Source organism: Hyperolius riggenbachi, chromosome 3 (genome assembly GCF_040937935.1).
Source record: "Hyperolius riggenbachi isolate aHypRig1 chromosome 3, aHypRig1.pri, whole genome shotgun sequence".
NCBI lineage: Eukaryota > Metazoa > Chordata > Amphibia > Anura > Hyperoliidae > Hyperolius > Hyperolius riggenbachi.
In genome coordinates this window covers 123,186,511-123,198,583 of record NC_090648.1, presented here as the reverse complement: position 1 = coordinate 123,198,583, position 12,073 = coordinate 123,186,511, and the positions used below count along the sequence as shown (strand labels likewise).

Sequence of the window (12,073 nt, the reverse complement as noted above, 5' to 3'; positions counted from 1 at the left end):
GACCTAAAAAATGCAATACAGAGCTTACCTGGGGCTTCCTCCAGACCCCTGTAGGCCATGAGATCCCTCTGCGTCCTCTGGATCCCCTCTATTCTTCAGCTGTCGGCTCCTTGCGCAACGCTTCTCAAAAGAATGAACTGCGCATGAGCAGAACACTCACAGTAATGGGTGCCTGATCGATATAGACGTGTGGACGGGCCACGCATGTGCAATTGCACACAACTCCCGGCCGCATCACGCAGCTAACGGAGCCTCTAACAGGAGAAAGGAGGGGACCTAGAAGACACCGAGGGACCTCACGGGTTGAGGAAGCCCAAGATAAGTTCAGTATTACATTTTTGAACAAAGGTGGATAATATTTCGAGTAGAGTTCATTTGGATTCCTTAGAAAGTTTAATTCCTAGATAATTAATATATTTTGGCTGAAGTTGAACACCAAGGGAGTCCGCCAAGAATCTACTGGGCTGGTTGGGGACATTCAATGTCATTAGCTCAGTCTTGTCTAGATTCAAATTTAGACCAGAGATCCTGAAAAACATCCAACTCTTGGAGTAGTTTAGGGCTAGAGGTGTGTGGGCTAAAAGGGTGAGGATGATGTCATCGGCAAACAGAAAACACTTATGGGTGGAGGACCCAATTTGTATTCCTAGTGTATCTTTAGCAAACCTGACGCAATTAGCGAGAGTCTCAATTAGTAGAGCAAACAGGCCTGGTGATAAGAGGCAGCCTTGTATGTCCCCTATTAACCCTAAAGGTTCATAAGGGAAGTTCCAAGCTGTAAAAAAAACAAACATACACATCTACCAACAATCTGTCCAACTATCTGCCAAACTTGTCTGTAATGGTGGGCATACACGGTGCGTTTCTTTCTTATCAATCGAGCCGCTGATGGGCTCGATTGATAATATCCGACAGGTCTGATCACGAATGGCTCGATTCCCCGCTCGATTCCCGCCCGCGGACAATGGCAGGGAATCGAGCGGAAGATAAGCGGCGCCGGCGGGGACGAGCGGTAATCGATTTGGGCGCACGAGCGGACGCGCGGGGATGCGGCGGGAGTCGATGCGGCGGCTAATCGAGCCACCGGATCGCACCGTGTATGCCCACCATTAAAGGAAACATCCAAGCTGTAAAAAAAAAAAAACTCCACTTACCTGGTGCTTCCTCCAGCCCCTGCCAGTTGTACTGTGCCCTCGCCGCAGCTCCTCTCACTCCCGATGTCCTGCGCTGAAGAAGCCGACCTTCTTCTGTGCAGGCGCAGTAGAGACCCGATGACGCCGCATACACCATGTGACCCGCTCCGTAGAGCGCACATGAAGCCTCGCCAGGTCAGCTTCTTCAGCGCAGGACACCGGGAGTGAGAGGAGCTGCGGCGAGGGCACAGAGCGACTGGCAGGAGCTGGAGGAAGCCCCAGGTAAGTGGAGTTTTTTTTTTTTACAGCTTGGATGTTTCCTTTAACAGACAAGTTTGGCAGAGAGTTGGACAGATTGTTGGTAGATGTCATGTGTATGAGCCCTTAGCCCACACACCTCTATCCCTAAACAACTCCAAGAGTTGGATGTTGTTCTAAATTTGAATCTAGACAAGACTGAGCTAATGACATTGAATGTCCCCGACCAGCCCAGTAGATTCTCGTCTGCATAAAAGACCGCTGTTGGGTGTGTGAATAAGGCTTTATGCTGAGCATACACGGCTTGATTTTGCCGCTCGATTCTCCTGCTCAATCGTTTCACCGCTCGATTCCGCAGCCGATTCTCTTATCTTCCACTCGTTTTTCTTATCTTTTTGCATTGTCCTCAATGCGGAATCGAGCGACGAAATGATAGGGCGGGAGATCGGATGTGTCGGAAATTATCTATCAAGCCATCTAAAGGGCTCAGAATCGAGCCGTGTATTCCCAGCATAACAGACACGTTTGGCAGATAGTTGGACAGATTGTTGGTAGGTGTATATGGTTCTCGTTTGGCAGCGGGCAATTTTAAGTCAGAAAAAGGAATGAAATAGATACATTTAAGGGCCATTAAAAATGTACACAATATGCCATAATATGGGAGGACACTAAACATATAGGGCTAGCCGACAACGCCAAATGCTTTCTCCACGTCCAATGATACAAGAGACATGGGAAGTTTTTTAGAGTAAGTATACTTTTATATATTTAGTATTTTTCTGACGTTGCGCATGACATCATCGTGACATCATGCGCAGCATGCACCCGGCCGCGGTTGCACTGCTCACCTCGTTTATCATATTGATTTTGGCTCTGGTATTCTTAAGCTCCTTAAATTCGTTAGTCTTTCTGTATTGTATTGGAGCTAACAGTACCATATCCCTAGTTTCTATTGCCCAATATTTTGACAAGGTGGCAGTGGCATCCCTTGGAAAAACAAAACAGCACAATATACACCGATGCCCTTGCCTAAATAAATCTTATGAGTACATTACCTTGAGAGAAGATGACTTCACCATGGCTATTAGTAATGTAACCATTTGCTTGCACTGCATGCATTGTATATCCTGTTCATGCAAGTCAGAGGGAGAGAGAGAGAGAGGGAAATTATTAAATATATCTCATCGTAAGACTATATCACAATAGCATTTACACAGAGCAGGGACAAGCTCCTCCAGCACCCAAGGCTGAGACACCAAAGTGCGCCCCTCCATCCCTCCCACCCCAGCTGTCGCACACTGATTGCTATTAGACTAAGAGGGCCACAGGGCCCACAACCTCCCTAACACCTTAATATCTAGTTATCTGGCTTGCAGTCACTGCTATGTATCCCCTTTTCTTATTTCTTTCTGCTTCATACACAATTAGGAATGACAGCTGAATGAATTGTGCGCCCCCTCCTACACTGCGCCCTGAGGCTGGAGCCTCTCCAGCCTATTCCTCGGCCCGGCCCTGCATTTACATACATACATATGTGACCATAACAACCATATTGTCTGCCACTTCTGTATTATGTACCAATGCCTGTAATTGTATGTACCCATGTTTGTTGTCTTATTCTGTACTGCTCCACAGAAGATATAGTGCTGCTGTATATCAATCATTAATAATAATAATATCATCACTGTGACATAAACTAGAAATACTAATCTTGAGCCAGATGTATAATAAAGGAATCATATATAACATAAATTATACATTAGGAACTGGCATGTTATTCTAATCATAAGTCATGTGAATACCAACGGCCTGGATGCTAGCTAACCAAATCTTCCTATAAAAGCCAGGTGACCATCAGTGCTGGGCAAAAACTGCTCTCCTGCCTAGGGCCCAATTCCATCTTAATTCTGTTCTGGACGCCATCAGCCTTGGAAAAAGTGACACCACCATAGAAAGGGGGCCAGCCTATCAGGAATTGCTTGCTCTTTTGGATGACCACTGGGCTACTTGCCAACAAATCGCCATTTATTCACCATGCTATATCATTTCATTGTATGTTAATAAAGGAACGTAGTTATTCATCTGATCAAGGCCCAACCAGCGTTTGTGTTTTTCTCTTCTTCATTCATAACAAATTGCCTGTTAAGGGCCCCTTTTCACCTTACACTGCCTTACCCTTTCCTGCCACAACTTGCCACAACAACCATTAAAGTCAGTGGTACATGACATACTCCCTGCAATGCGACGTATTGTATGTGTATGTATAGTATATTAGTCTCTTAGGGTTAGGGGCACAGACAAGTCAGATGGCTGTACTAGATTTGCACTTGCACAGTAAGTAAAAATTGCTAATGATTGCCAATGATGGGAGTGCAAATAAGGAGGAGCATGACCAGGGCTGCGCATGCACAGTGGCCCACGACTAGCTGAGTCGGCCAGCATTCAAAGGGATTCAGTGGCTGATCAGAGCAGGCAAGGGACCAGGAGGACTTCAGGGGGCTGGAAGAAGCCCCAGGTAAGTTAAACTGTTCAATGTCTATTCTGGCAGTAATAAAAACAGTCGACCGTGGGGAAGTAGTTATAACCATTATCATGATTTTTACTGTTGTCTTTGTTACTAATGGAGATTCCCTCACACTGGTCCATATGCAATCAACTTTTTTCTCCTGAGTTATCTCCTAAGAGATCATTTTCATATTCTCTTTAAAATAACTTTTAAACATTTTACAATTTAAAAAGTACCTAAAAGTTGATGAATAAGTACTATTAAAATTATTCTGAGTATTTTCTTGCTTGCTGGTGATGTACAAGGCATTTTATGACAAGGTTTGACAGTATCACCTACAAGGAAACTCAGGAGAAAAAGTGATACGGCCAACTGTCTTTCAGGGGCAAACCCTGGATTTTCAAGGGCGGGGGGATTCCTGAAAGGTCACCCTCAGCCACGCACAATACAGTATAATCATATGATAGGACATCATACTGGGTTCACATAATGCAATTTCCCATCCAACTGACTGACCAACAACAGGATCGATCAGGAGCAGTTTGGATACAGATAATAATGAGTACAGCCAACATTGCTAATGAAGGAGAAAGTGAACCATTCACACAGCAGGGCACAGGGCTGTGCTCATACCTGGCTCTGTTAAGTTGCTGCACCATGCTCTGTACATATGCTGCTGCTCCATGCTCTGTACACACACTGCTGCGCCATGCTCTGTACACACACTGCTGCCACATGCTCTGTACACACACTGCTGCGCCATGCTCTGTACACATGCTGCTGCTCCATCCCTAGTCAACCGTAGCAGGGTAAGAAAGGGGGCAGTGCTGTGAGCTGCAGGATACCTGCAGACATTCTGGTGTCTCAACTTGTGCTTGTCCCCAGACACTGCATCGGCCCTAGTCTGAGGGGGGATTCTGGGCAGCGGTAATCCCCCCTGCGTTTGCTTATGGTCTTTGGTGACTATAGTTCAAGAAACAGGAAGTAAGGGAAAATTTTACAAATCAGGAAAATTGATCAGATTGATCCAACTGGGAAAATTGAAAATCGATCAGATTCTTACGAGAGTAAGAATCTGACAAAGGGTTTATCTCTCAAAATTCCAGGCGCAGTGATGGAAGATGGAGTTATTGCCTATAGAAGCCAATTAGTTCTAAATTTTATTTTGAAGAGGAATGACAAATTAAATCGCTATTTATTATGTCCAGTTGTCCACCATTCTTTAGATTCCATGAGCCTCTCTCATCCTTACCAGATCGTCGTTCCACATGGTCTGCTTGCAGTGATCCACAGCCCCACACAGAATGGCACTAGACATGTCCTGGCACCAGAACTCCGGACCCTGCTGACATCCCTGCTTCATCACCACATTACCCGACACAGCTGCAGGGAGCAAACACAGTACAACAGTTCAATCAGCAAGCAGTAGGAATGGTCAGTGAGATGCAAATCATTTCAAATGGATGCAGGATTGTGCAGATTTTGTATGCAAATTTATGCAAGTATGAAAATGGACCAATCGAATTGAAGCTCAGCAGAATTTGATTGGTTCATTTTCAAGCTGCATAGATTTGCATACAAAATTTGCATGATGCTGCATCAACTCGAAATTATTTAAATCATTGACCATCCCTATTAAACAGCCCATAAATAAAACGTTAGCAATTTTTTTTTACAAAGACTTATAAATAAACCTCATTGTTGTATGGTTCTGTTTATTTTCAAAATTCTGGGCAGACACTTCTAAATCTATTGCAGTGATGTTAGCATGAGAAAGTGCTCCTCTTGTTATAAAAAGTTAAAGCACACCTGAATTGAACCAAAAGAGTAGATTTTACTTACCCGGGGCTTCTTCCAGCCCCTGCTGTCTTTTAAGTCCCTCTGTGTCCTCAGGGTCTCCTCCATTGTCCCGCTGCCCCCTCCAAAACATCCACAACTAGAACTCTAGTTGCAGGCTACTGTGCATGCGCTAACAAGTCCCCATGCCTCCTTGATTGCACTCCCATTGCCGGGAGCATTCTGCCCATGCCTGGTTCTCAAAAGAATTGTACTGCGCATGCACAGAATGTTTGAGCAATGGAAGCGAGATCAAGAAGGCACGCGGTCAGGACTGCGCATGCACATCAGCCCATGACTGGAAGTCAAGTTTCTTACCCACCAGCATAAAACTTCTTTCTCTGCCCATGTATGACTCTGTATTCTGTGAGTGGGCAGAAGTGGTTTTGCTGCACGCTGAGCTCTATGGTGCTGGACTGCTCTCACCTTCTGTAGAAAATTAATGACAGATCTGTTCAAGTATGTCTAGCATAACTTCCCTCAAATCCATCACAGTCAACGGAAGCCACTCACCAGCAATTCCTGCAGTTACAGCCAGGAGACATATCAAGCTCACGCGTGTCCCTTCCATGCTGAGAGTTAATGAGCAGTGCGCTGTGTTGGGTGACCCTATATATTCAGGCTAGCGAATGGGGCATTCGGAGAATACTGTACCACTCCTACCACTCTCAGCCACTGTGTCACAACCCTCCCTGATGTTATATGAGCCTCGCCCTGCTGTGCCGGTCATACACAGCCTCCATGCAGCTCTCAGCATATCATAGCTGCATAGCAATCACAAGTGCTTTTTTGAAGGACACTTGAAAGCAAAGGCTTGTTTTGATCTTGATTGTATTTATTTTTCAATCATAACTATTACAGCATATACAAGTGTTTTGCAGATGTGAAACCTAATGTTATATTTCTATAGCAAGTCATTAAATGGCACAGTTGATGTATATACACATACATAACATAAGAAACACTGACAGGTGATGTGCATAACATTGATCATCTCACTACAATGGTACTTGTGAAGTGGTGGGATAGATTAGGTGGTATGTGAGGTGGAAGTTCTTGAAGGCCAGGCTGAGGCAGAGGCTGGGGACGCACCAGCTTCAGGGCACACAGCACTGATGGTGCGCCCATGCCCCGCCCGGTAACTTGGAGAGTCATAAGAGGAGTGCTGTAAAAGTGCTTCTCACCTCTCCTGTCTACGTTGGAATCTTCAGCCTCAGCATCTCCTCTCTATGTCTTCCTCTAGTGGTGATGCTGCAAGATTTGCGATAGGTGTACCTAAGCTGGGGCCAAAGGAAAAATGTATACATACCTGGAGCTTCTTCCAGCCTGATTGCTCCCTCGTCATCCTCATTTGACCCCCTGGTTCATTCACAACTGGCCCCGGTAAGTCATCCAGTCAGGGCCAGTTGGTGCAGGCACGGCCAGGCCACGCAAGTGCAGTATGCCCCGGACCGGAGTACTTTCTGGGGCAATTTGTAGAGGATCCAGGTGGCGACTGAGGTCGACGAGGGAGCGATCAGGCTGGAGGGGGCTGGAGGAAGCCCCAGGAATGAATACAATTTTTTTTGGCCCCATCTCAGGTTTAGTTGAAGAGAACCCAGTGTCGGGAGGACAGGTGAGTAGCACTTTTACAGTGCACTCTGCAATTGTTTCTCTTTAGTGCTGGAGAATCTTGCCCTAGCCCTGCGTCAAGGAGATTTGTAGGATATATGGGCAAGCATGAGCATCTCAGTGACTTTCCCAAGGTCCACATTGGTTGGTTAGACTTGGTTTTGGGAACTATTAAAAATGGCAAGCTTTGTGTTCCTGGTATGCAGTGACTGATACCTACCAAAAGTGGTCCAAAAAGAACAGCCAGTGAACTGGTAATTAGTGATCCATGGATTCGACAAACACGACTATGGTTAAAAAAAAATCCGGAACCGTCATGATTGCTTTCGAATTTTAAACTAAAACACGGATTCGAAACGGATTTTTGCCATGGCTGAGTCAATCACGACTATTCACAACCCGTGATCCGGATTTTCTTTTAAAGTTTATAGCAAAGGTGATAAAGGGGCTACAACGTAAACAAAAAAAAAATCAAAAAGGACTTTAAGTTTTTGAGAAAATGGACTTTAAAGTGAAATCAACACTTGAAATGCTGCTAGTAATTGGTAATAATTGTTTTTAAACAGGTAAATACACTTTAAGCAATCACAGAGGTGACGGTGAGCCCCAGTGACACCTTGCGGTGGTGGTACCACTGGAGGAGGATGAGAAAAGTGGGCAACGCCACAAAAAAACCCCAATGCTTTTATTTTTTTTTCTCCTTGCAGCAATAGCAATGACGTGACAGCAGAGTTGTAAATGGACCCTGGCATTGGGAACGCAGACTTTAGTAGCGAGTCAGGAGGACTAGCGGTCACTGCGGCAGCACAGAAAGACCATGGCACCTCACTGGTAGTACCACAGTATGATAATGCTGCTTAAAAAATTATATGCATCCGTGGACCCTGGCGTTGGGAACACAGACTTTAGTAGTGAGTCAGGAGGACTAAGCAGTCAGTGCGGCAGCACAGAACGACCATGGCACCTCACTGGTAGTACCACAGCCCAAAAAATTAACCAAGGCAGGCAGGTTCTAACTTGCTTTGGAAAGGCAGGCATGATTAAATTGCAGCAGCCACTTCATGTCCCCCTGGCACCAATAATAGGGGCAAGGAAGTCACCTTCCACCCAAGCCTGGTTTATTTTTAGGAAGGTGAGTTTGTCCACAGAGCGTGGGACAGCTGAGAGTGCTTCTCGGTGACCACGCCACCGGTCGCACTGAACCATCTCTTGGAGAGGACACTGGAAGGCAGGACAGGACTTCCAGGAGTCGCTACTGGGCAAGCTCACTCCAGATGTCCAGTCTTTTGACCCAGTACTCCATGGGGTCCACGGGGCTGTCGCCGGTGTCAAGCCCGGTGAATGACCCCATGTAGTCAGACACCATGCTGGTGGTGGTTGGAGGAGGATGCTGTGTCTGCTGGCACCTCTGTTCTGGGCATCTGCACTGCATACAGGCTCTTGCTTAGGCTCAGCAGGTCTCCAGGGTGCCGTCTGCTGCTGCTGCTGGTGGCGGTCTCAGGCACCTGTTGCTGGGTTGGCAGAACAGCAGCAGTGGGGGTGGAAGGCTGGAGGGATGCTTCCAGTAGACTGCGTACAAGGGCCTCCTGCAACTCCATTGTGCGTTGCACGGTGGTGGATGTCGTCATGAACTCTCCCAGCTTATCTGCGTGCACTATGTGCACAGCAAACTAAACGGTTGCACGCTAGGAGCACAGTACAATGTCACTGACTTAACTTAGTGACTGAACAACAGTGGCAGTGACTGTCTGCAAGTAGTAACTGAAGATTATCACTGGCTAATGAGCTAAATATAAATGATCAGTGATACAGTAAAATAAAATAATAAAGAGCACAAACAGTAGTGGAAAGCTGTCTGCGTGCACTATGTGCAAAGCAAACTAACAGCCAGGCTGCACACTAGACTAGTACCACACAGTAGAAGGTTGCACAGTAAGGGCTCGTTTCCACTATCGCGAATCTGCATGCGTCCAACGCATGCAGATTCGCACATGTAATGCAAGTGGATGGGCCTGTTTCCACTGTAGCGTTGTTGAGGTGCGTTTTTTTCAGCGGTGAAAAAACGCACAAAAGAGCCAACGAATTCGCCTGAGAGTGGAACGCATGCGAATCGCCGCTAATGTATTTAATAGGAAATTCGCATGCTGTTTTGGTATGCGAATTTTCATGCGAATTCGCATGCGAATTCGCATGAAATCAATGGAAAAGCACACCGGCATTGCCATGGTTAAATTCGCATGCATCATCATCCGTGCGAATTCGCATGCGAATTCGCATGAAAATTCGCATGCACACGCATGCAAAATTCGCCACAGCGATTTCGCAACGCAATAGTGGAAACGAGCCCTAAACTTAGTGACTGACAGTGACAGTAACTGCAACTAACTGAAGTTAATCACTGGCTGGCTGGCTGGCTCATCTAGCTAAAAAGTATGCAGTACAGCAGTATAAGCAGTCAGTGGCGTAGCCAAGGAGCTGTGGGCCCCGATGCGAGTTTTACAATGGGGCCCCCCAAGCACTCTATACATAAAAATTGATACGGCACACCAAAACCTGCCAAGTGCAAGAAGGGGATGGGGAGCAGTTTGTTAATGATTACCACTATTCAAAGTATCTATAGAAGTGATTATTATGAGCACAGGACCTATAGAGAGCTAATCCTGTAGTTGAGGGAGGGCCCTTTGGGGCCCCTTTGGCCCAAGGGCCCCGATGCGGTTGCTACCTCTGCAACCCCTATTGCTACGCCACTGTAAGCAGTCTGAAACTGCTTGCCCCCCTGCCCTGCACTAAGCACAGTAATCACTAGTACACTCTCTCACTATGACTACACTCACTGACTACAGTTAACTGCAATAATAAATCACTAACAGGCTAGCTACCTAAATACAACTGTCAAAAACACTATTAGAGCAATGTTAGGAGTAAAAACGCTATGTTTTTCACGCTATAACACTCTCGCTGAAGCAACAAAGGCCTGGAGATGATCCTCTCAGTGCCACAGTCTAGCAAGGATGGAGCTGGCTTCAATGGCCGCTGCTTTATATACAGGAGGGGAGGGCATAGCCTCCCCTCTTATGATTGGTTGCTAGGGCCTGGCTGAGGGCCTCTGATTGGCCCAGGGAAGTAATTTCTGCCCATTTCCGCTAATCACGAGCTAACCACGGCTTCCCTGCCGCATTCACGATCATGAATGGATCCGGATATACAAAATCACGCCTCTCGTGGCTGTGTTCCATGGTTCCATTTCAATCCACAGGTCCGGATTTCGAAGCCGAAAAGTCAAAAAATGCTTGTGAATCATGGGTTATCCATGATCACGAATTAAATCCGAGCACCACTACTGGTAGTAGGAGTATCGGTGGGCAGCACTTATTGATTTGTGTGGCCTGATACAGGAGAGCAAACATATATTGCTGAAAAGTAAAAAAAAAATGTTTTTAAATTGCTGGCTATAAGAGACACATGTCAGAACACACAGTGCATCACAGGCAGCTTGCTGTGTGTGAGGCTGCTTAGCTGCAGACAAATTATTGACACATTCAATTCAGACTTGACCCTTGAGTGGGATAATTCTCCAGATTTTGTGTTTATTTGTTATTGCAGTTCTACAGCATAGCAGAACAGCACAATGTTTCAGCCCTTTGTCAAGTGCTTCTGGGCGCACAGCCTGAAAAGTTGTGCTGGTCTTTTTATGCTTTACATAAACCGCAATTACAAATAAAAGCAAAATATGGAGCATTATTCCACACAAGTGAGTTTGAATTGGATTTTTCTACCAATACATGTTACATAGGAGGCTTGATGGAACTCTAACCACAGTGTGTACTCCCCATGAAACACGGATTCACCTGAGGCCCGTGGACAACTACGTTGCATAACTGGACTAGTCAGAGTGCTCATGATGGCCACCAAAGGTGCCTACAATAGTCCCACGAGGGCCTGAGTTTGACCATGGAACAACGGGAGAAAGTTAAACAGACAGTTTTCATAAAATGTTGTGGACTGTGTAAGCAGGGACATGGCAATAGTTGTAGCAGGAGCTATGGGGCCCAATAAGAGATGGGAATGGCTTTTGTGCTTGACCCGTTCACTGCTCTTTTTAATTTGTAATGTTCCTCTGCCTTTTCCCCAATAGACTAGACATGGTGGAGGTAACAACGCGGAAGACAAGCAGTATGGAAACTAGGGAAATCAGTGGATATTCACAGCTACAGAGACGGCAGGATAAGTGTGCTGAGTGTTGTAGCCTTTACTAATAAACCCGCTGGCCTCTGATTGGTTGGGTCACTTCTTCCAGCCCCTAGAAGTCACCTGGGCCACCATTGCAGCTCTGGTCCTCTCCAGGGTCCCGCTGGCAGGCTGTAAGGATCGCCGACTCCTGATGGGTCAGTGTATTCTGCGCATGCATGGGCTTTCGCCTGCCCCAGGCAAGACTGCACCCATGGCACCAGGAGCGCATTGCACCAGCACAGTGCGTTCCTGACGATGTTGGTGCATGCGCAAAAGGCGCCGACCCATCTGGGGTTGGCAATCCTTACAGGCTGCCAGTGGGAGCACGGAGAGGACCGGATCGGCGGCGAGGGACCCAAATGACTTCTAGAAGCTGGAAGAAGCTCCAGGTAAGTAAATCTACATTTCTTTTTTGGCCTTGTGAGTACATTAAGATTGGGAACTGGAGGATACGTTTGAAAGATGTGTGTAAACTTCCCTCCATCCCATTCTGTGATGA

General features: G+C 46.4%; 1 protein-coding gene across 1 annotated transcript in view; it reads right to left on the bottom strand.

Moving 5' to 3' along the window:
* SFTPB (surfactant protein B) overlaps positions 1 to 6,304 on the bottom strand; it is a 32,883-nt gene extending 26,579 nt beyond the window's left edge. Inside the window, exons 1-3 of the mRNA XM_068272384.1 lie at positions 6,247 to 6,304; positions 5,150 to 5,280; positions 2,447 to 2,518 (exon numbers count right to left, since the gene is read on the bottom strand). Coding sequence (XP_068128485.1) covers positions 2,447 to 2,518; positions 5,150 to 5,280; positions 6,247 to 6,304 — 261 coding nt within the window. The remainder of the gene's footprint in view (positions 1 to 2,446; positions 2,519 to 5,149; positions 5,281 to 6,246) is intronic.
* Positions 6,305 to 12,073: the final 5,769 nt, after the last annotated feature.